The 24045-nt window shown below is 55.9% G+C and overlaps 1 protein-coding gene across 1 annotated transcript; it reads left to right on the top strand.

The window, feature by feature from the left end:
* Positions 1-12824: 12824 nt before the first annotated feature.
* WFIKKN2 (WAP, follistatin/kazal, immunoglobulin, kunitz and netrin domain containing 2) lies at positions 12825-20527 on the top strand. Its single transcript, XM_070483004.1, has 2 exons — positions 12825-14897; positions 17604-20527. Exons 1-2 carry the CDS (start codon positions 14697-14699, stop codon positions 19122-19124), a joined length of 1722 nt encoding a protein of 573 aa, XP_070339105.1. The 5' UTR covers positions 12825-14696; the 3' UTR covers positions 19125-20527.
* The last annotated feature ends 3518 nt before the right edge of the window (positions 20528-24045 follow it).

Raw genomic sequence — 24045 nt, 5'->3', positions numbered from 1 at the left:
AGCAGAGCGTGCAAACTTAACCACTGTGCCACTGGGCTGGCCTCCAAAATTTCAAATCCATGAGGATGGAGGCTATAACTGTTTCCACCACTGTCCCGGTTCTAAGCACAGCAAGGGCACACAATAGCTCCTCAAAAATGTTTGCTCAGTAAATACTTGAAAAATCCCCCTTTGCTGTGGGTCTGTTGATGGTGCTTTCCTTTGACTCCACACTGCAGGCCTCTCTGATGATGTCGCTGCAGGTACAGGCTGGAACGGACCCAAGCGTTCCATCTCAGACTCTAAGGGGGTCTCTGGCAGCATTGTTTCTGACTCCTGACTTGTCGTGAGCTGAGCAGCTGCCGCTGGCCTCCCCAACCCTCCCTGCGTGCCTAGAGCATCCATGTATTGCTATGTAACAAACTATCCCACAAGTTAGTGGCACCAAACATGTAATTTGCTCCCAGTTCTGTGGACTAGGAGTTGGAGCAGGACTCAGCTGGGCTGGCCTTCTGCTCTGGGTGGCGTTGTCTGGGGTATTCACTCAACCACATTCAGCCGGTGGCTGGGCTGGGCTGGGCTGGAAGAAAAGGCCTTCACCTTCCTGGAACTGTGGTGCTCCTCCAGGCGTCCTTTACGTGTCTCTCTCCAGGGGGCTTCGGGACCGCCTCCTGGCATGGTGGGCTCAAGGGAGCTGATTTCTTACCTGGTGGCTGGCTTCCAAGAGGGCGCCTTCAGAGGGCGGCGTATGTGGAAGCTGCAGTCTCTCGGGCCTGACCCCGGAAGTTAGACAGTGTCACTTGTGCCACATGGTATTGGTCACAGTCAGTTATGGGATGAGGCAGACCCAGGGGAAGAGGATATACAGCCCGTCTCCCTATCAAGGGAGTAGCAGAGGACCTGTGGCCGCCTTTACCCCACCATGACGCCTCACTTGGCACTGGCGAGCCAGAGTTGAGAGCCTCGGGCCCCATTTGGAAGGGCTTTCCTCTAGGATCACGTGCGGGACTTGCCCATAACTGCTCACTTGAGGGCTAGGAACTCTAACTTGAGAGCAGGACTCAAGATGGACACATTCCTGGGCAAAGCAATGGCTATTTCTCCTTCATAGTCATCTTTATCTCATCCGTCCCCTGACCCTTGACACTGGTGTCAGTGTGGAGAGTGAAGGGTTTGGAGGCATCAGCAAATATCAGCATGGGTGCTTGGATCAGGCAGGTGATGAAGACCTTGAACCCGTGCTAAGGGCTTCCACACACCAATATTGCTTCCACTCACAGTCCATGGGCCAGAACTGGTTATGTAACCTCCACCTGATGTCAAGGAAGGCTGGGAAATGTAGGGAGCACACATAACTGGTGTGCACTAATGACCTCTGCCACACCTTCTCTTCCTGCCTACCTTTGAATGTTGTCACTTGGAGTGATGGCAACCATTTTGTGACTGTGAGGAGAAGGTCAAGAGAATCACAGAAAGGCTGGCCTGAAGCCCTAGTGTTGTGCAACTGCTGAACTACCCTGGTACCACCTGTTCTTGGACCCCTTGATAGGTGAGATGCTTTTATTTAGGAGTTCTGCTGCTGTTTTTTTCAGCCAAAAGAAACTCAACAGATACAGTAGCTAGTGCTATGAAGAAAATAAAGCAGGGAGAAGTGTAATGTGACTGGGGGAGGGGATGACAATGAGCTGAGTGTGTGTGTGTGTGTGTGTGTGTGACAACAATGGACAAGGAGGTAAGGGACGTCTTTGAGAATAGAAGAGACCATTACGGGCAGAGTGATTTGGACAGAGAAAGCACTACATGCAAAGGCCCTGAGGTAAGAACACACATGGCGTGTTTGAAAGGGAAGGCCAGTGAGGCTGGAGCAGAGTGGAGGGAGAGCGGAAAAGGATGACAGAGGGGCTGGAAGGGGCCAGAAAGGGCAGGGCTTTGTATATTAGGTCAGGGCTTGACTTTCTTAAAAAACAGGCTCATTGATGCATAATTGACAAACAAGATGCTGCCCTTGTTTAAAGTGTACTTACATGTCTGTCTTTTTCCACTCAGCGTAATTATTTTGAGATTCATCCATTTGTTGCATGTGTCAGTAGTTTGTTCCTTTTCATTGCTGAGCAGTATTCTATTGTATAATACGTTGTAATTTGTTTAAACATCCTCCTGTTGAGGGACCTTGAGGTTGTTTCCAGTTTCTGGCTATTATAAACAAACTCCCGTGAACATTTGTGGATGAGTCTTGTGTGGATATATCCTTTCATTCCTCTTCGGTAGATACCAAGAAGTGGAACGGGAGATGTATTTTCCACTTTAAAAGAAAGAGACAAACATTTCACAGCGATTGTGCCATTTTATGCCCCGTGAGCACTGTCTGAAAGTTGCCCTTCCTCAACATCCTTGCTAACTCTTGGTATGGCCAGGCTTTTGAATTTTAGCCATTCTAATTAGTGTGTAATAATATCTCATTGTGGTTGTGATTTGCATTTCCCTAATGGTTAATAACGAGCATCTTTTTATATAATTGCTTATTCATATATCTTCTTTGGTGAAGGGTCTGTTCAAATCTTTTGCCCATCTTTTCATTAGGTCGTTTGTTTTCTTATTATTGAGTTTTGAGAGTTCTTTATATATTCTGGGCACAAGTCCTTTATCAGATATATGTTTTGCAAATATTTTCTCCCAGGCTTTGGTTTTTCTTTTCACTCTCTTAACGGGATCTTTTGCAGGGCAGAAGTAACATCAATTTTTTTCTTTCATGGATCGTGCTTTCCGTGTTGTATTTAAAAACTCATTGCCAAACTCAAGGTCACCTAGATTTTCTCCTGTTGCCTTCCAGAAATTTTATAGTTTTGCATTTTACATTTAGCTCTTTGATCCATTTTGAGTTAACTTTTGTGAAAGATGTAAGGTCTATGTCTAGATTTTTTTTAAAAAAGATTTTATTTTTCATTTTTCTCCCCAAAGCCCCCTGGTACATAGTTGCATATTTTAATTGTGGGTCCTTCTAGTTGTGGTATGTCGGACGCCACCTCAGTGTGGCCTGATGAGCAGTGCCATGTCTGTGCCCAGGATCAGAACCAGCAGAACCCTGGGCCACCGAAGCAGAGTGTGTGAACCCAACCACTCAGCCACGGGGCCGGCCCCTAGATTTTATTTTTTTAAAATATGTTTTGTATATGGATGTCTAATTGGCTCAGCACTGTCTGTTGAACAGACTGTCCTTTCTCCACTGAATGGCCTTTGCTCCTTTGTCAAAGATCATTTGACTCTCCTTGTGTGTGTTCATTTCCGGCTCTGTATTCTGTTTTTCGTTGCTCTGTTTGTCCATTCTTTCATCAATATCATGTTGTCTGGATCACTGCGGCTTTATAGTAAGGCTTGAAGTGGGGTGATGCCAGTCCTCTGACTTTGTTCTTCAGTATCGTATTAGCTGTTCTGCTGTTTTCGCCTTTCCCTGTAAACTTTAGAATCATTTTAATCAGTATATACAAAATAGTTTGCTTGAATTTTGATTGGGATTGCATTGAATCCATAGATCAAATTCGGGGGAACTGACATATTGACAATATTGAGTTATCTGATCTATAAACATACAACATCTCTACATATATTTGGATTTCCTTTGATTTCTTTCATCAGAGTTTTGTAGTTCTCTGCGTATCTATCCTGCACATATTTTATTAGATTTATACCTAAGTATTTTGTTTTTGGATGTGAATGTGAATGGTTTTGTCTGTTTAATTTCAAACTCCAATTGTTCATTGATGGGATGAAGGAAAGCAATTGACTTCTATATGTTAACCTCATATCCTGCAGCCTTGAGCTTTCTGTCTTTTTTTTAAAGATTGGCACCTGAGCTAACATCTGTTGCCAATTTTTTTTTCTTCTTCTTTTTCTCCCCCAGTCCACCCAGTACATAGCTGTATATTGTAGTTGTGGGTCCTTCTAGTTGTGGCATGTGGGATGCCACCTCAGTGTGGCCCGATGAGCGGTGCCATGTCCGTGCCCGGTATCCAAACCAGCAAAACCCTGGGCTGCCGCAGTGGAGGGCGAGAACTTAACCACTCGGCCACGGGGCCGGGCCCCAGCCTTGAGCTTTCTGATGGAGACAACAGAAGTCCCCGAAGCCCTGGCCTTTGGTTGTTCCCAACCTTCCCCAGTGATCTTCAACTTTTGGAATACTAAAGAGCTCATCATCCATAGAAAGGGTAACTGCTATTTTATAACATTTTTGCTTCAATTATGAATGTAATGAGGTGTACTGAATCACAATGAAAAATGTATTTCTTACTACATGTTGAGTCAAAACATTTGAAAGCCCTGCCATAGAAGACTTTTCTTCCTCCCGGATCACAGGGTAAAGTGGGCTCGGTTCAGCCCAGCCCCTCCTTCAGCACCTGCCTCCTAAAAGCTCGTCCGATGCCACCAGCCCCCCTGCGCTGGGGGGGTAGATCAAGGCTTCCAGCTGTTGGGCTTGGTTCTCGACTGCTCTGGCCACCCAAGCCCTGCCGGGTGACTTTACTCTGAGACCATCTTGACCATCGGTTTCCATCAAAGAGTAAAAACAACAAAGAGGACCCACTCCAGGGAAGCAATTAACTGCGTGGTTTAGGAGGAACTAGAAGGGGCAGGTCATGGTGGTCGTGCTAATTGAGCACTGACCTCTGGCCTCCTGGATTAGGTAGAATGAGTCTGCAGGTTTGTACGTAGTGACAAGCCCCGTTGTTTACGGGGCAGGGAAGTCCTCACTGGGGTCTGGCATCTGAGTCACTAAAAACCCTTGGTCCTTTATCAGCCTCTGCTGATTGGAGGAAGTTGTGACGAAGCCAGTGGTCAGTTTTGATTCTCCCAGGCAAGTGCTGCCCTCCGTGGGAAACTCCTCCTTTTCCCTCTCTGGGCAGCCACCTAGTCCTCATCCTCTTCCTTTTTCCTCCCTCCCCTTCCCATGTAACTTCCGTAACTGTGAGAAAGTAGAGGGCGGTCCCTCGCCTGTCAGTCAAAGCTTCCAGAGCCATTGCTCTGCCAGCCCCGCAGTCACTTCCAGGAAGCAGGCATGGTCTATGTCCCTAGCTCCCTACTACCCTGTCCGGCCTCAGCCCACTCTCACGTGGGACAGTCACCCCGGGCCCACCTGAGTGCTCCAGGTGGAGCACAGGGCCTCAGTATGGGCTTCCCACCCTCCTACCCCTCACCTCTTTCCACATCTGATACGCGCCACCTTTCAGAGTCTCAGTGGCACAGTCCAGTCTTAAAATTAAGTCCAAACTCCTCACCACAGTCTGAAGCCCTACAGAGTCTGGTTCTTCCTACCTTGGCAGCCGCGGGTACAGCTGCTTCTCTCTCTTTCCGGGCTCTAGCCACACCGGCCTTGTCACTGACCCAGCTAAGAGCCTCCTGGCCTCCGTTGGACTGTTTCCTCTGCTTGACGGCTCTTCCCCTCCTCGTGTGCCCACTGGCCTCCTGGACCTCATCCCTGCACACATCGCTGCAGCTGGATTCTCGAGGATGTGGTTAGCTGTTCCACACTCGTCTCTCTACCTCGATTCCATACCTGCCCGAGGCAAGGACTCCACCTGGTTTGTAGCCCCAATGCCTCGTACAACGCCTAGCAGGTATGAAGTTGGTTTTGACTGAGTGAATGAGTGTTGAAGGGCAGCTCCCCTTCCCGGGGGCTGGCCCAGCACCCCGTAAAGTCATCTCGGTGTTTAGTGTGCTGTGAATTGTACGACAACTCATCTTCCCACTTAAACCGCCTCCCCCCCCCACCACTCACCTCAGTGTCTGGGCCTCAGTCTTGATGCGGACTTGGGGCTGTGGACTTGAACTCATCCCCAAAGCTCTGGCCTCTCCTGACACTGGCCTCCCTGCTTTCCTTTCATTTGTGAGATGGTCACTGTCCAGGTAGGCAAGTTCAAGCTCCTTTCCCAGCTACCTCGTTTGCCCAGCTTCTCGCAGGGATGGCGGCCATCAGCAAGCTCTGCTTCATGAACCCGAGCACATCCTCTGCGGCTCAGAGCATCCTACCAACTTCTTCCCGGGGCTTGTGGGCCTGGCTCTGTCCAGCTTGACCGGAGCTGCCTGGCCTCCTACAGAATCGCAGGGATCTCTCAGAACCTTCATCCGTCTTTCCCTAATGTGGCATCAGTTGACTCCAATTCTAGAAGCAGAAGCTAGTTCACAGTGCAGACAAGCTCAGGGTCTGCAAAAAGGCCCCCCCTACCCCACACCCAGCTAATTGTCACTGTGGCAGATGCCGTGGATTACCCACCAAAAAGCTACTCACAACTGCTTTCTCACCTTTCCAGACGCCCTTGCAGCTAGAGTCATGTGACACGGTCCTGGCCATGGGGCTGCAGTGGGGAGGCCCCTGGGGAGGGTGTCCCTCCCTGAATAAACAGACCTGGTTCCAAGGGCTTTGGCCCTTCCCCCTAATCTGGGTCTGGAACAAGGATGTATCTAGGGGAGCAGCCATCATTGGATATTAAGGACAAAAGCCACATGCTGAGGGTGGCAGAAGAGGAAAGACAGGAGCCAGGGCCTCGAGGAGTCAGCTAAGCTGCCTTGGACTTCTTGTTCTCTGAGAAAAGCAACGTCTTAAGTCTCTAAGCCGCACTGCTCACTCAGGGTCTCCGTCAGGCGCCGCCGAAAGCACTGCTGACTGATGGTGATTTCAGCTGTGTCTCTTTAACCCTCAGGATCACTGGACCCTCCTGACAGAATGCCTGTGCTGTGTCTCCCCTTCCCCAGCAGCCATGGCAGCGACTCCCTCTGCGCAGTCACCTCCTCTGGACCGTTGTCTCAGTTCACCCGCACCAGTGCCAGCTGTGATGGTTCCCATGGGGCTAGAGCCACACTCCGCTGCCAGCCCACCCGGGCCTCTGTCACCCTTCCCTGCTGCTGGTGCCTGAGGCTCAGTCACCAGCTGACTCTGGGTCCCTGGCAAGAAAAGTGCTGTCTTCGTGGTTTACTGTGGGGTCCAAGTGTGGGCTCTGTGAGGTGTAGATGGCCCTCCCCTGGCCTCTGGACTGCCCTGCTGGCACTTTTTCTGGCCTTGTCCTGCAGTAGAGTTTCTTGGATGTTTTGAGCAGAGGGAATGGCCTGAACAAAGGTTTGGATGGCACGGTACATAGGGTCAACGACTGCTCTGGTTTACCCAGGACTCAGGCGTCTCCTGGGGTGCAGGAGTTTCAGTGCTAAAGCCAGGCCAAGCCAGGATGGCTGGTCACCCTAATGGTCCATCTGGAGAGTGTCAGTAATCTGTGCAGCTGGAGCAGGCAGGGTGAGCAATGAGGCCGGAGAGGTGGCAGGGGCCGACCTCAGAGGGATCCCTGGGCGTTTGACGCTGACCAGGAAGGGCCAGTGAAGAGTCTGGGATGAGTGTATAGGATTCCTAGGGCTGCTGGAATTACTACAAACTGGGGGTCTTAAGACAACAGAAATGTATTCTCTCTCAGTTCTGGAGGCCGGAAGTCTGAAGTCAGGGTGTCGGCAGGGCTGCGTTCCCTCTGAAGGTCCTAGGGGAGAACACCCTCCCTGCCTCTGCCACCTGCTGGGGCTCAGGCACTCCTGGGCTGTGGCTGCATCGCTCCCATCTCTTCTCCATCTTCACGTGGCCTTCCCCTCTTCCATGACGAAGTCTCCCTCTGCTTATCTCTTATAAGGACACCTGTTGCTGGATTTAGGGTCCTCTTGGATAAATCAGGATGATCTCATTTCAAGATCCTTGACTTAATTCCATCTGCAAAGACACTTTTTCCAAATAAGGTCACATTCCCAGGTTCCAGGGCTTAGCACGTGGACATATCTGTTACGGGGCCACTATTTAACCCCTGAGGCAGCCAAGAGACATGTTCAAGTTTGCAATTTGGAAAGATTACTCTGGAAGCAGAGAAGAGGGGACGTTCAGCTGTTAAATATGATGTCACAGAGGACATCCTGGGGAGAAGCCGAGGCACGCATACATGAAGAGCAGCCTGGGGGGCACGGTGGATCCCACTGGGGCGCTTCCTACCACCTCTAAGGCTGTCCACATGACGCCCGAGCCTACCACAGCCGCCACAGTCTGGGCCTGTCCCTTGCAGACTCCAGATTGCTTCTCGCCCAGGGTCACTGACGGGCCCAGGGATAGATGGACCCTCCCTCGCCTGCCTAAAGCTGGTCTTCAGAGTCCTGGTTTCCTGTCTTAGGACTAATGTCTCTCTCAGCTATGACTGACACCAGGAATATTTGCCCCTGCTCTGCAAGGCCATGCTCTGCTTCACGGGGTCATCCATTCATTCCTTCAACTTACCTCGGTTGAGGGCATGCTGGTTGCGGGAACCATGGACCCATCACAGCCCCTCCTCTAGGGGTTCATAGGCCCATCCAGGCAATAGATGAGGAATGAGTGATTTCAACACCACATAAACTGCGCTCGGGTGGGTCACAGGCGGGCCCAGGAGGGTCCTCAGGCCAGGCCACGCTCACAAAGGGCCTTAAATGTGGATTTTTGACATCATCCCCAAACCATTTTACACCCACAGACACAGGGCTTCGTCCTGACAGTGTTGAACGTTTAAACCTTGCCACACATTTTGTAACCCAGTTTTGGCTTTTTGTTTTGCTTTTCACTTTAAAAACGACATGAGGTTGGGGCCGGGCCCATGGCGGAGTGGTTAAGTTCACACACTCCGCTTCAGCGGCCCAGGGTTTCGCTAGTTCGAATCCTGGGCAGGGACATGGCACCGCTCATCAAGCCATGCTGAGGCAGCATCCCACATGCCACAACTAGAAGGACCCACAACTAAAAATATACGACTATATACCGGGGTGCTTTGGGGAGAAAAAGGGAAAATAAAATCTTTCAAAAAAAAAAAAGCTACATGAGGAGCCCCCAAAATGGGAAGTGGCTTGGGCCTTCCTCAGCCTCCGAGGTCAGGAGGCTTCCTGAAGGCTGCAGCTCCTGAGATGGTTTGGGAAGCGGTCAGCCAGGAGAAGATGGACCTGCAGGGCACGAGGAGTGTCCCTGGCAGAGGACGGCATCTGTGAGAGGCCGAGCAGGGAGGGCTGTGGAGCTTTTACAGGCCTGAGAGAGCAGTGTGGCAGCTTCCAGAGTTTGAGAGAAAGAATAGCTGGCGACAAGACTGCAGAAGTAAACTGAGGCAGAAGTTCATGATGTCCAGGTGAAAGGCTTTGGCCTTCCTCTTGAAGGTGTGGGGAAGCATTCTTCTAGCCAGAAGTCTTGAAATAATGGTCAGTCAGGAAAAGGCCTGCTTCTCACGCCCCAGCCCAGTCATTGCACGTTTTGTATGTTGGAACGGGTACCAGGGGGCGTTTGGTTTCACAGAATGTGTGTCCTTTCTCAGCAGCATGCTGGTGAGCAGAGAGGCCCAAGAGTCAGAGGCCTTCTCATTTCTCTCCACCTAAAGAAAGAAAAGACTGAGGCAGAGAGGGCAAGGGACCCAGAGCGTGAGGAGTCGAGTAGCCAGAGGAAGCTTCTAGGATGGGGGGGCTTGAGTGGGAGGGAGACCATGCCCCTCTCCTGGCATTTTTGCTGATCCTCCGGGCTGGGAAAACTGGCAATGGGGCCCCTGTTCTCCCCCAGCAGAACGGAGGGGCGGAACCGCCGCCAACCCCACCGCCCCGCCGCCTTCTGGCTTCTCTACTCCTGTGTTTGTCTTGGCTGAGAGCTGCTCAGGGCTTTTTGAAGCTGATTCCATCAAGGCAAAGCTGGAGGAATCGGGACACTGGATCAGAGAGGAGGGAGCTGGAAGGGGCCTCAGATGGGGAAGCAGAGGTGGTTGCACCGTGAGCGGCTGGTTGACCAGAACCCAAGGCTCCTGACTCCTTGCACAGTGCTCAACCCAAGCACCACGGAGCTTCCCCAGTGGGTGAGGGTCTGACCCAGGGCTGCAGTCCCCTGAGCTCCTGCTGCCCACCTTCTCCAGGAAGGCGTTTGAGGGCTGGAAGGTGCCTGCAATTGTGCTGTACCTCAAGTTGTGTCTCCTGTTCTTTCTTCATGATATACAGACCCGCTCAGACACTGGCACTCCAGCTTCCAGGGACTCGGCCCCACCAACAGGCCCCCCTGGCTGGGCTTGCCCAGTGCACTGGGCCATGCCCCACCACAGCCAAGCCCGCAATTGTCAGATGTGGATTCGGCACTGCCTCCCCCAGGCCCAGCGTGGACCCTCCCACGTTCTGCTCTGCACAGATGCCGACCAGTCACGTGCGCCACAGCTGAAGGCCTCCCCCGTTGGCCTTCGCCATCTGCTGAGGCCCCATAATTATTCCAAGGCCCGGTGCAGTCTCACTCCGAGGGAGAGTTCCAACAGCCCTGTAATGTAACCCAGGCCCTCGGCTGCTCGGCAGGGGGTCCCCAGCTGGGTAATGAGCCGCCAGCTTATTGAATTCCCCGGCTGGGTCTGACTGATCACTGCCTTAGCCAGGCGGCCCAGGCCCTCTGAGAACCCATCTGAGCACCCTCGTTAAGGACTCCTTCTCCCCGGCACCCCAAATCCTGCTCCTCAAATCCTTCCTCCTCCCCAGATGTGTTTAAATGACAAAGATCAGTGCAAGGAGGCTCCCCGGGGGCTGGCCTCCCCCATCTATTCAGGAGAGAGTGTGGCTGCCTCCGGTCTGGGGCCCCAAGCCGGGTGGCTCAGAGGGGCTGCTGGTGGGCCTTTGCTGGGGCTGCCCTATGCGGAAGCAAGACCTGCAGTTCCCACCCCCGGCCCGTCTCCACCACTTGCTGACTTCCTTCTCCCCTCCCCTTTCTGGCGGCCCAGGCCCCTGGAGGGAGGGCCTTGGCCCAGGACGCTGTGCTGTGGGCCAGGCCTTTCCAAGGAGACGTGTAGGAAGCTGCCTTCTCTGCGCCGTCTTGCAGACTCCTGCTCAGGCGTCAAGACCCACCCCATGTCACGTCTGCATCTGCGCAACAGCAAACCCAGGCTTCCCTCCCACCTGCCCAGCTCTTGTAAGACCCCCACAACAGCATTTACTTGTCCTATCATGCTTTTGCCTGCTTGTTTTCTGGCCGACACGGTGCCCTGTCTGTGGGCAAGGACTGCCCTCTATCTCTCTGTACCCAGAACTCAGCACATAGTAGATGCTTTAAAAACCTCCAAGTAGGGAAAGAGGGAGGAGATGCTGCCAAAGGTAAGAGGTTCGGTCTGTGCATGAGTGACACAGCATCCGAGATGTTGGTGTCTCCCCGGGCCTGCGTGCCTCCCCACCACGTGGATGGCTGAAGTCCTCAGAAAGGAGAGGCCTGACAGTTTTGGGAAATGCTGTCAGCTGTGTTGTCCTGTCAAGGCCCTAATGGCTCAGGAGTTGTTATGCTAACAGTGAACCTGAGGTCAGGGGTCACCTAGAGTTCGTTGACCTGGGTGACTTCCTGCCGGCTGCACCTAGCATGGGCCTTGAACCCACCCTGGGGGTGTGATGGATCCGTGGTCCCTCTGCCCTTCGTCCCTCTGCACTCCAACAGTAGGGGGGCAGAGCTCGTCTGAGCTGAAGTCAGAGCCCAGCCCTCTTTCTGACTGAGCTGTGCCTGAGGTCCTCTGGGAAGGCAAAAGGCAGGGGGCAGCCCCGAGGTCAGACCCCTGCCTGGCTGACCCAGCCCGGCTCCACTCCCCAGAGACCTGTGTTGAGGGAGGAACGGCCTTGTGGACAGTAGGAGTAGGCAGCTGGTCCCTCATTCGGTGCCAGGGGGTGGTGAGGGTGGGGTCCACGCCACCCTTGAGAAGGGTGTGGGAGAGACGGAGCCGCAGGGAGGGCCGGAGGGAGGGAGGACCTGGGCGGAGGAGGCTCCAGACGGCTCCCGGAACAGTTTACGTGCAGCGGGCTGGCAGGGTGGCCGTGGGGCCTTTCTGGAGGGCTGGAAGCCTGCACAGCATTGTGGGAAGAGCACAGAACTGGGCTCCAAGAGGGGAGGGTGTGAGCCACTGGACTCCGAGTAGGCCCCGCCTAACGTCTCTGTGACTCGGTTTCCTCTCCCGTACCACGGAGCTCAGAGCAGCCTCTGCTGGGCTCCCTCCTGGGGCTGGCGTGAGGGTCAGCGGCGATGATGTCGGTGGAACGCGGTGTGGGCGCCCAGCCCTGATCGGATATTATTTGTTATTCTGAGCTGTGTTTCGGTGGGAGACTTGGAGGGGCTGAGAGGGCGAGCTGGAGTGTTCTGGGGTCCCTTCTTCTCTGATGCTGTTTTGAGAGTTCTCAGAGCAGAATGGCCAGGTGAGGTGTCCTGGGCGGGAGAGGCCCATGGCTCTTGACCAGACCAAGCTGGGCAGAGGGCTTTCTCCACCAACCCCAAAGAGCAGGCGAGGATGCACAAGCTTCCTGCCGACTCCCCTCCAGCCCCCCCCCTCCCTCAAGGGATGTCAAGGGACTCCCCAGAAATCTCTCCCTGGATACTTGTCCTCACATAATGGGGCTGTGACAATTTTTCTAAGTCCTGCTTAGAAACGTGTCACCGTCCGTTTCCCTTTGTGATGTCAAAGGAGGCTGCACAAACCACGTTCGCCAAGCGCTGGGCTGAGGCCCCGCTCCGAGCAGCTGGAACACGGGTTTCCGAAATTACAGGCATTCAAAGCAGCCAGCGTCGCCCGCTGTCTGGCTTCATTACTGGGACCAGCCTTGGAGGGCAGTTTACTCCAGTAATTTAGGGGATTAGGATCTGACACCCTTCATTAGCTCTTTGACATAAGCAGAAAGGACAGATCCTGCAGAATGACCCGCGCACCGGGAAGGACTTGGCTCAGGCGGGAGAAGGCAACCCACACCCCTCCAGGAAGAGGACCAGTCTGCAGGGCGGAAAGAAGGCTCAGCTGCCTTTTTACAGTCAAATTAGACGGCGAACTCTAACCCTGAAGGGGAGAGCGGACCTGGGAAAGGAGAGGCCTGGGCTCAGGACTCAGCTTCCCCATCTGTAAACAAGAGCACGGCTGGGGACCTTCCGGGTCCCTTCTGGCTCTGACATGTGCTGGGTCCACTGGCTCTACTCTCCCTGGGACACAGCAGCTCAGTTCCCGCCCCCAGATCCTTTGCGGTTTGGCCTTGAAAAGGCGCCTCTCTCTTCGGGGGATCTGTCTCCCCACCTCCCACCCTCTGGGGATCGAGTGACCAATGCAAAAACTCTCAGCCTGCTCACTTTTCGGTGGCATTTTAGATACGAGCCATTTCATGCCAAATGGGAGAGAAATTGCCCCCAGCCCCTGGCAGCTTCTGGCTCTTTTCCTGGCCCCCTCCACAAACACAGCCTCTGAGATTTCACAAACTTCTTGTCCAGCCTGTAAAAACCAGAGTTGGGGCCGTACCTTGACAGCCGTTCTGACAGTTGGGGGTGGGGAGTGGTTTCCAAAGGCCCCTGCCCGCACCCCGCAAGCTGGTGTCCCTGTTTCCTGTATTAATGGTGGGCCACCTAGCTGTGCAACGCCGGGCACGTTGCTTAGGCTCTCTGTGCATCCTTTCCTCAAATCTAAAATGAAGGTAGGGTTTGTTGCGAGGATTAAATGAGATGATGCACACTGAGCCTGGCGCCTAGTAAGAGCCCAGTAAATAGCAGCAGTTGGGATTACTAGCACTGCTTACTCTGCGTGACCTTGGGCAAGTCGCTTGCCCTCTCCCCCTATGAACCTTCTCCTTTGTAAAGTGGGGGGAAGTGAGGCCCGAGAGTTCTGGCCCTCCGACAGAGCTCACTGAGTGCAGCCATCGTGGTTGGCAGCGAGGGCAGCCCGGCGGCCCAGCGCCCTCCTCAGACGCTGTTACCGCGGAGGTTTTCTTGGAGCCGACAGTGTGTCAGTCGAGGAGCGAGGAATGTGATCCTCCCTGGCAGCCGGGGGAGCCGGAGCATATCTGGTATGTGTCTCTGGAATGATTTGGGGAAAATTCACCAAAGTTGGAACTTGAGACGCAAACTGCCCGGGACAGAGAGATAGGGAGCTGTCCGTGCGCACACCCCCCACAAAGGGACCCGGGGCTGGGCTGGGAGTCGGCTTACAGCACAGCGCTGCTCAGGCCCGCCCTGGAATGGCCGTGAACTTGTTGTTTTTCCACGTCATTTGCTCTCAAATGTACTATCGGGCCTGGCGATGCTAACCCTGCGGCTGCAGGTCCCTCCTTGTAACAAGCGATTGTGTGTTCTTCAGAGGTGGCCAAGGGAAGGAGGGGGCCCGGCCGGGGAGGTGGGGGAAAGGGAAACAAACCGCCCCTTTACAGCGAGCTTGCGTGTCCTGGAGCCAGCTCCCCCCAAAGCACATGCCATTTCTGGCCCTTGAAGGGGTTAAAGGCCTCCTGGAGTCAAAAACAAGCAGGTGTCCCACCGTGCCAGATACGCCGCCTAAACTGCTTCCAGCTTTTTTTTTTCCCCTTCTGCAACAAGTCTGTGATCAGCCACGGGACGGAGGAGCCAGCAGCCGGCCTGTGACAGGCGTCAGGTCAGCTCGCTCCCACTCGGGGGGCGCGCCCAGGATAGAAACCCGGCCTGGGCCCCTGCTGCGGCTCCTCTCCCTGCACCTCAGGAGAGGGAGTTTCCTTGCAAAGACCTTTCCTTTATCTGAGGCCGCACAGCCCGGCTCCACTGACTTGGTGGAGGCAGCCGCGGCAGCCGCAGCCTCGGCAGCGGCAGGGGAGCCTGCTGGAGTGGGGAGGGCAGGTGTCTGCAGCCCTGAGAAGGAGAAGGCCCTGGTGGGCCCCAGCCGCTGGCGTTGTCGCAGGGGAGGTCTCTGGCCACCGCGGACCGCACCATGTGGGCCCTGGGGTGCCGCCGGTTCTGGTTCTGCTGGGGACAGGTGGCAGTGCTGCTGCTGCTGCTCGGGGTGCCCCCGCGAGGCCTGGCACTGCCGCCCATCCGCTATTCCCACGCTGGCATCTGCCCCAACGACATGAACCCCAACCTCTGGGTGGATGCTCAGAGCACCTGCAAGCGGGAGTGTGAGACGGACCAGGTGAGTGGGGATCCGGAAGGCTGAGACAGATCACGTGAGAGTGTTAGTGAGGGACAGTGGGACCGTGGGGGTGGGGACGGCTCAGGAGTGCCCTGCAGGGCCCAGGAAGGTGAAGGACCTCGGGCCCCAGGCCACATGGAGTACACGGGGCATGATGTCTAACTCCAAGTCCTGAAAGAAGAGGCAGGTGTGATGTCCACATTCACCGAGGACTGGGAACGCTCCGATTCCTGGTCTCAGGTTCACAGAGGGCTGCTCAGAGCCAGCGCTATGCCAGGCACATCGCATGGACTGGCGCAACCCATCAGCAGCCCATTAACAGGTGAGAGGAGACACTTTAGACGGTGCAGAGAGCAACACAAGTTCCCACAGCCGGGGACGGGAGGGTGGGCTTGGAACCCACGTCTCACAACAAAGCTGAGGCTTCGTCCAGCCTCCAGGCCCCCTCCCCAGGGGTTTGGTCCCTGACCCTGAGATCTGACCAGGCTGACAGGGAGGGTGGGCAGGAGCAGCTCTAAACAGACGCTCTGGGTGTCCTTGGGAGGGAAGTAGACGTCGTTTCAACCTGCCAGATTCCTCGGTCCTCCCCTCTGCTCCCATCAGAGCACCCTGCCGTAAGCAGGACAGGCCTGCTTCTAGGGTAATTCTCTCCCAGCCTCCAAGTCCAAGGGCCATTCATGCCACCCCCCGACCCCCAGGCGTGAAGAGTCTGCCCTTACCTGGCACCTGCCTGGGCGAAGGCCCTTCCTGCCGGCCTGGCCCGCTCCTGGGGCTCAGGGCTAGGCTGGGCATCAGCAGGGAATATGAGAGACCCTGATGTTCCCTCTGCCAAATGCATGTCACCCACAGGAGAGCACAGGATCACCCTGGAGAGAGGGGCCTGTGCCTCACAGTGCCCAGGGGACAATTCTCAGGCCTCTCAGGCCAGACACTGCCAATGAACAATGGTGGTGCCGAGGGAAGGGAAGATAAGGAGTGGGGAGGGGTGGCAGAGTGTGCCCCTCTGGCTGAGGTCACGCCCTCGGTCAGCTGCATTTGCAGGGCAGCCTGCACAGGCTGGTCTGATAAGTCAGGTGGGATTGGGGACAGTGAGGCTCTAGCTGGTTTTGCATCTTGGGGAGAAGGCACCTGTGTGGAGCTGGGGATTCAGACAGCCTATGGGCACATTCTGGGCCCTTAAGCAAAAGCTGTTCTAAGGAGTCATTCTAGGTTTCCTGTGCCCAGAAATACCTTGCCCCTGGTCCCCGAGGCCCCGGCCTTCCTTGGACCTCCAAGTCCTGAGGGAGCTTCCTGGGCCAGCATCTCTTAGGGAATTGACTGCCCTCTGGCCGAGGAGCTGGTTCTCCTGCCTGCTCCCAGGCCCCTCCTTCCTCAATCCCCCACTGGGTCTCTCTCCCTCAGACCCCAGCTCTGAGCTCTGCCCATCCCTGTCCCAAAGCCTCCCCTGGCGTGGCCTAGAAGCCTGTGGCAAACAAGGGCTCCACACAAAGTCCGCATTCTGAGCCGAGAGGGGAGAACAGTAGAGGAGTCAAGTGGGCAGGCTCCGTGCAGCCCGGCGGGGGTGTTTCCCCCTCTTAGCTGATGTGGAATGTCAAAGAAGCTGAAATAAAAGTCGGAACCACAAGAGGCCAGCCCGAGTGGGGAGTAATTCACAGAGCTACTACCAGGCGGGGGATTAGGCCTGCCGCCCGCCCAGCGGGCACCGTGTGTTGTTGTCGAAAACACCACGTGAAATCCTTGTTTGTGTCGGCCCCAGCCCATGTTGCTAATTTCGAGGAATTAAACTACTGCCCTACGTGCCTCCACAGAGCATCAGAGGGAATTACAGCCTGGTAAGTCCTCGCTGACGGCCTCGCTGACCTTTGTCACCCAAGAGGGCTTTTTCCCTTGTTGATTTCCCCATGAAATGTTCCGTACGTTGGAACTGGGCACCGGCTGCAGCGCAGCCCAGGGAGCTGAGACCTGGCGTCCTGGGCCAGTGCCGCCTGCCCGGCCGCTCGGCTTTGGATGCACGTGGGCCCTCATCCGAGCCGCCACTCCCGATGCGTGTGTGGACAGCCTCAAACGTCTGTCCCAGCAGTGTCTGACTTTTCCTTCTTAGTGTTTGGTGTGACCTCTTCAGTTTGGCCAGGGCATCCTCGCCCCAATAGAAAAAAGACAAAAAAGGCAGGCTCATTTGTTCCAGCATAGACCTTGTTTGTGGTAACTATACGAAGTAGAAGGAAAAAACGACATTTCACAATCCCGCCCACCTGAAGCTTGGAGCCTTTTGTCCCACTTTCCAGTTCTGTGGACTCCGGCGTCTCCTCTCTGAGTCTCTGCACGCTCATCTGTGAAACAATAGCAGGAAAACTCCCCTCTTAGAGATATGTGCCTGCGTCTTCCCACACCTGCTGTGTGACCTTGGGCAAGTTACCTGATCTCTCTGTGCCTCAGTTACCATCACCTCTGAAGGGAGGCTCATGGGCCTACCTGGCTCACGGGTGTGATGAGCATTGAGTAAGTTGACTGTGCAAAGGCTCTTAGAAGAAGGACTGGCAAATAGTAGGCACTGTGTCTCTGTTGGTGATTATTATTCTCGAAATGTTTCATTCACGGTGGGCGAGTACATGTCAGTTCCCTTCTGCAGAAACCGTGGGATGAGGGGAAGCCTGTCCCCTCTTCCTTCTCCTCCTTGCTCAGGCCTCTCCCTTTGGCTCTCTCCAGGAGTGTGAGACCTATGAGAAGTGCTGCCCCAACGTGTGCGGGACCAAGAGCTGTGTGGCGGCCCGCTACATGGACGTGAAGGGGAAGAAGGGCCCGGTGGGCATGCCCAAGGAGGCCACGTGCGACCACTTCATGTGTCTGCAGCAGGGCTCCGAGTGTGACATCTGGGACGGCCAGCCTGTGTGTAAATGCAAAGATCGCTGTGAGAAGGAGCCCAGTTTTACCTGCGCTTCGGATGGCCTCACCTATTATAACCGCTGCTACATGGACGCAGAGGCCTGCTCCAAGGGCATCACGCTGGCTGTGGTCACCTGCCGCTATCACTTCACCTGGCCCAACACCAGCCCCCCGCCGCCCGAGACAACCGTGCGCCCCACCACGGCCTCCCCGGAGACCCCCGGGCTGGACATGGTGGCCCCAGCTCTGCTCAACCACCCTGTGCACCAGTCGGTCAGCATGGGGGAGACGGTGAGCTTCCTCTGTGACGTGGTGGGCCGGCCCCGGCCTGAGATCACCTGGGAGAAGCAGCTGGAGGATCGAGAGAACGTGGTCATGCGGCCCAACCATGTGCGCGGCAACGTGGTGGTCACCAACATTGCCCAGCTGGTCATCTACAACGCCCAGCTGCAGGACGCCGGCATCTACACCTGCACAGCCCGCAACGCCGCTGGGGTCCTTCGCGCCGACTTCCCGCTGTCGGTGGTCAGGGGGGCGCCGGCCGCGGCCAGCGTGGAGGGCAGCGTCAACGCCACGGCATTCCCCGCGGCTGAGTGCCTGCAGCCGCCCGACAGCGAGGACTGCGGCGAGGAGCAGACCCGCTGGCACTTCGACGCCCAGGCCAACAACTGCCTCACCTTCACCTTCGGCCACTGCCACCGCAACCGCAACCACTTTGAGACCTACGAGGCCTGCGTGCTGGCCTGCATGAGCGGGCCGCTGGCCGTGTGCAGCCTGCCCGCCCTGCAGGGGCCCTGCAAGGCCTACGCGCCCCGCTGGGCCTACAACAGCCAGACGGGCCAGTGCCAGTCCTTCGTCTACGGCGGCTGCGAGGGCAATGGCAACAACTTTGAGAGCCGCGAGGCCTGCGAGGAGTCCTGCCCCTTCCCTCGGGGGAATCCGCGCTGCCGGGCCTGCAAGCCCAGGCAGAAGCTCGTTACCAGCTTCTGCCGGAGCGACTTTGTCATCTTGGGCCGAGTCTCCGAGGTGACGGAGGAGCCCGACTCGGGTCGCGCCCTGGTGACCGTGGACGAGGTCCTAAAGGATGAGAAGATGGGCCTCAAGTTCCTGGGCCGGGAGCCGCTGGAGGTCACCCTGCTGCATGTGGACTGGACCTGCCCCTGCCCCAACGTGACGGTGGGCGACACCCCGCTCATCATCATGGGCGAGGTGGACAGCGGCATGGCCATGCTGCGGCCTGAGAGCTTTGTGGGGGCGTCGAGCAGCCGGCGGGTTAGGAAGCTGCGCGAGGTCATGCACAAGAAGACCTGCGACGTCCTCAAGGAGTTCCCGGGCTTGCAGTGAAGCCCCCCACCTCTCCCCGGCCCCTCCCTGGCCCTCTTCCACGTACCCGCCCCCGACGCCCCCTCAGTCAGCAAACTGGGCAAGGGCTGATTAGACAGTCTCAGGCCAGCAGGGAAACATCAATCAATGCACCAGGAAAAAGCCACCAGGGGGTCTTAGATCAACTTCAGTTCTTCGGGTTCAATAAGGGGTCCATATCTTTTTTAGCTGAGGGGGACAAGAGGAGAGGTCAGTAGACACCTGCAAGTTATTCCTGACGACCAGTCTGCTCGGGCATCATTATCATCTCTGCTGGCCACCCTCCTCCTCTGGCTCTCCCGGCCACCCTGCCCCCAGCCAGCCTCCCAGTCAGGGTTCTAGAGTGTTGGCCAGGTGGTGATCACAGGAATAACTGAGTGAATTGGTTGGCAAAAGGAATAGGTGGGGACAGAAAGGAGGGCCCGGGGACTCATCAGACAAATTCCCCACAGCCCTCTGGACTGCTGGGAGCCGGGCCCCCTTCATGTTAGGGCCGTGGGCGGTGGGAAGCGGGAGGCAAGCTCCAGCTCAGCACACGACCTGCCCCGTGTGGGGGCTGCCGGGCGGGCGCCTGCGGTGGTGTCCAGCTGGCCCAGCGGTCTCTGAGGCTGTCACGGCACCAGCAGAAACTTGTTTCTCATGGTTCCTCTCCTGGGCTTTATTGACCAGTTTATTGATTGTCGGTTTATTGATTCAGTTCTGTATAGTCCAACTCAACAGGCACCTTCTGAACCCTCACTGGGGCCAGGTGCTAGGACCACAGAGAGACTTTGGTCACTGGCCAGCTCATAGTGACTGAACACAGATTTCCAGATCCCAGTGTCCCCCAGAACTAGACCCACGACTGGCCCTCCCAGCTGTCAAATGGTCCCATTTGATGGACAGTGTGCTTTCATCTGCTGCTGGCTTCCTGGGACATAAAGCAGATAGAAGCCCCAGAATATGTTTTGGTAGGAGGAGAAATAAAGGAAGAGAAAAGGTAGGCATGGAAGGCGGTTGGTGAAGAAAAAAGGAGGGAGGGAGAGGGGAGGCAGGCTCGGGAAGAAAAGGAATGTTGCTCGAGGCTGCCCTCTGGTGGTGGCCTTGGGAGCCGCAGGGAGCTGGAGGGCGGCTCTGCACCAGGCCTGGGAGGGCAGGTCTGGGGATGTGGCAGCTGGTTGGTGATGTTTGTTTCCGGACTGCCTGTGCATGTCCAGCCACCCCGCCGCTAGGTAAAGGATTCAGGAAGCCCACTGTCAGCTCTTCCACTGCCCCCCATTCCCTCCTCAGCCCTTCATTCTGTCCATGACCCTCCGCAGCTGAAGAAGGTCCTTGTGGGGCATCCTCATCTCTTCCTCAAATGTAGGGAGGAAGATACGAATTAAAAGCTCATAGTATCAACAGGCCTTCTTGTGTGCTGTTTTTGGGCTAATGTGTGTGTGGGAGAGGGGAGTGGGTGTGGATGGTGTTGTTTCTTTGGTGACCCTTGCAGGAGGAAAGTCTGGCCCACGGGACCATGGTTGGGTGATGGAGGGACACTGCATCTCCTGGGCCCCTTAGCTGCAGTGCGCACCACAGCTCTGTGGACTAGGGACAGGAGAGGCCAGAAGGACCAGGTGACTCACCAAGAACGCAGAGGCAGGAAGGCATGGGGCTTAGACCCAGATGTTCTGACTCGTATCTCAGTCCCCAGCCCCATCACCAAGCATGGAAGGCCAGGGAGACTCCAGACCCTGCCACTGATGGTGTCGAGTTTAGAGGCACCAAGGTAGAAGAGACAAGAGTGGGGCGGGGTGGTATTCTGCCCGGCTGTGACTCCCTAGGGAGCTCTGGGAGAGGAGGCTCAGGGTACGTGGCTCAGTGCCCACGGCGACAGAGCACCCTGGTCTCAGGTCTCGCGGCTGCTCCCCTCCCCTGGAGATGTGTTCAGGAGCCTGCAGCAGCGGCATGGCCCACAGCTTGTCAGTGCCCCAGGCAGGGAGGCAACTAGGCACAAGTGTCCCCTGTCCCCTGTCCGCTTCCCTGGGTCTTCCTAGGCCACAGCTCCAAGAAGGAATCCAGGACCAGCTCCACCAATCCCTGCTTAGAGATAATTTTCTGCAGTAAGGATGTGGCCAGGATCGGAAGACAAGCTGCTCCCCGAGAGAGAAGAGAGGCCAGAGGAGTGGGAGCTTCTCAAGGCACCATGGGAAAATGGTGAGCACAAAACAGCCTCCGAGGAGGTGTGAGCGCCAGCCACTCAGGTCAGGGGACCAGGGAGGTGAGGACTCAGCTCCTCACCCACCCTCAGAGGCTTTGGGGCAGTCTGTTGCACCTGCTTCTAGGCCAGGGCGCCCCAATAAATAGCACATTATCTTAGAGCCTGAGGGGACAAGTGTCCAGATACCAGTACCTGTCACCTTCCTTCTTCCCCCTACTTGCACAGATACGGGGCCTGGGAACTATGGCTACCTGGCGGAGATGTGAGGTTCAGGGGAGTCCAATCTCAGGGCTCCCTCTCACCAGCTCACTGCCCACCCGCAGCCCCAGACCAGTCACTGTCACACTCCAGCCTCAGCCTGTACAGTCAGACTCACCCAGTCTGAGTCTGGGCTCGGCTGCTTACTCGCTGTCTCTTTGAGCCTCAGTTTCCTCATCTGTAAAACAGGGTAATAAGAGCACTTCCTGGAGACTTTGACCCTACCACCTTGTCAACCTGAAGCCTAGGAAGCAGAGCCTGCCACAGATGGCTGCCCCTCGGCCCTCCCTGTCCCCAGCAGCTCCCTGGCCCCCAGGAGCTAAAGCTCTCCCGCCGTCCTTCCAGGCCTCAGGTTTCACAAGGTCAGTGACCACACAGCTTCAAATACTTTATTCTGTTGCTCACAGTGCACATCCCACATAGGCTGATTTGGGGTTCAGAAAATATGGGTACTTAGGGATGGGTGATTTAGAGTCTACTATAACTTTGGACCTACTACATGGCATTTATTTTTCTGTCCTTGAAACCAGGTCTGAGTCTCAGATCTCTGTTACCCAGGCCTTACACAACAACCGACATCCGTGAGGGACTCAGGAAAGGTGGAACTGAGTGCCCAGGGCCTGTGGTGGCCAGGTAACCTGCGGAGGCACTGGACACAGTCCGGGAGCTTGGGCCCCAGTCTGGGCCCCAGGACATAGGGCGATGAGGCCTCTTTCAGGTCTGAGGCCAGACTCGCCTGCTCTCCTGTCTGCACTGGACGCTCACGCCTGCCCTCCTTGCATCTACTGGTTCCCCCCCCAGTCTACACCCCCTCCAGTCCATCTCTCTGTTTGCCTCCTCAGAGGCCTGGTCTGGCTCCGGCTGTCTCCGGACCAGCCCTGAGGCCTCTGGGGCAGGATGGCTTGGCTTTTTCCACCCTCCGCCTCCCCCAGCACCTCCAGCCTCCTAGGACACTCTGCTCCATTGTCTGGCCAGCTGCTCCATAGTCTGATGTCACCCCCTGGACAGTGGGGCCAGAGAGCAGGGACCAGGGGCGGAACCTGACGAGGGAAGGGGGAAAATAAACACACAGCCACATGGCAATTTCCTTAGACTGGGGAGAACGCCTGTGTCCAACTGTCCTGTTACAACAGCACATTGAGTGGGCTTACCATGTCACAGGCACTCGACATCATCTCTTGTCATCTGCATCACAACTGTCTGAGACAGATGCTATTTTATAGGTGCGAAGACTGAAGCTATAAGGGAAAGAAACTCGCCTGAGACCACCCCCCCCAGCTGCTAAGTGGCAGAGCCAAGATTTGAACCTAGGCAGTCTGACCTCAGAGTTCTTCAAGCTCATGTTATGCTATGTCTCCCAGTGTGTCACACACACACACACACACACACACACACACAAACACACACACGGCTGGGAAGTGTGGAATCCCATCAGGACCCCAAAAAATATCTCTAAAGAGCTTACCTCCCATCAGCTGCGCACGTACCCCCCAGGGCTGTCTTTCGACCTCACCACGTGACATGGTATTTCTATCACACACATAAGCAGTCATGGCCTAGATTCCTGAGCGAGACATCAGCCTTATGCCTACTCATCCTTCAGGACTCAGCTCCTCAGGGAAGCCTCCGCTGTCCCCAGGCTGCATAAACACTCTTCCCCACGTCTCTGTCTCCCTCTATGCCTGCACTGATCCCAGGTCAGACTCATGGCTCGGGGCTCCAGGTGGCCTGTGGGCCCAGCTCGCAGAGTGACTGAGGGATTCACCGGATGAACAAAGGGTCCCAGGACGAAGGGCCTGTGGTGCACTGGACGAGCGCAAGGCTGTGAAGGGGCTTCTCTGGGGTCTTCCCTCCTTTCTCCCAGCTCCACTTCCTGACACGGTCTCCTCCTCCTCCTCCTCCCACCTTCCCAAGGAGTCTGAAGTCTCCCGCCTGCTCTGGGAATGTGTGATTAATGTAGGCAGGATGGGTGTCAGGGTTCCTGGGTCCTATTCTGGGCTGTGGCCTCACTCTGGAATGTGCCCTGAGGTTAAGTGACACTCCTCTCTCAGGCCGTGTCAGGAGGAAGGAAGAATCACCCTCCAGCTGGCAGACTCCTGAGCGAGAGAGGAGGGCAGGCAGGTGGGCAAGAACCCCACCCCTCTGCTTCCCGTCTCTGTGGCTCCTGAGCCCCTCGGCCCTTCTATTTCAGGGTCAGGTTGGAGCCTCTGTGTCCCCAACCCAAATTGTCCCAGGACATGGAACTCTGGCATCTGGGTCTCCTGCAACACCGTGGTCACCCTCAACCCTACTCATATGAGGGGGAAGCAGGACTCGTCTCCAACACTTCCCCGACTGGACCCTCCCGGAGGTGGGGCCTCTTCCCAGCATATCTGTCAGGGTGAGGCAGGGACTGGGGTGTTTTCTGACCTTTTCAAGTCTTGAGGACACTGCCAGAGACCTGACAGGATGAAGATGTGTCATCCT

This window comes from Equus asinus, chromosome 13 (assembly GCF_041296235.1).
Source record: "Equus asinus isolate D_3611 breed Donkey chromosome 13, EquAss-T2T_v2, whole genome shotgun sequence".
NCBI lineage: Eukaryota > Metazoa > Chordata > Mammalia > Perissodactyla > Equidae > Equus > Equus asinus.
The sequence above is the reverse complement of the archived record's forward strand: the minus strand, read 5'-3'. Positions and strand labels throughout refer to the sequence as shown.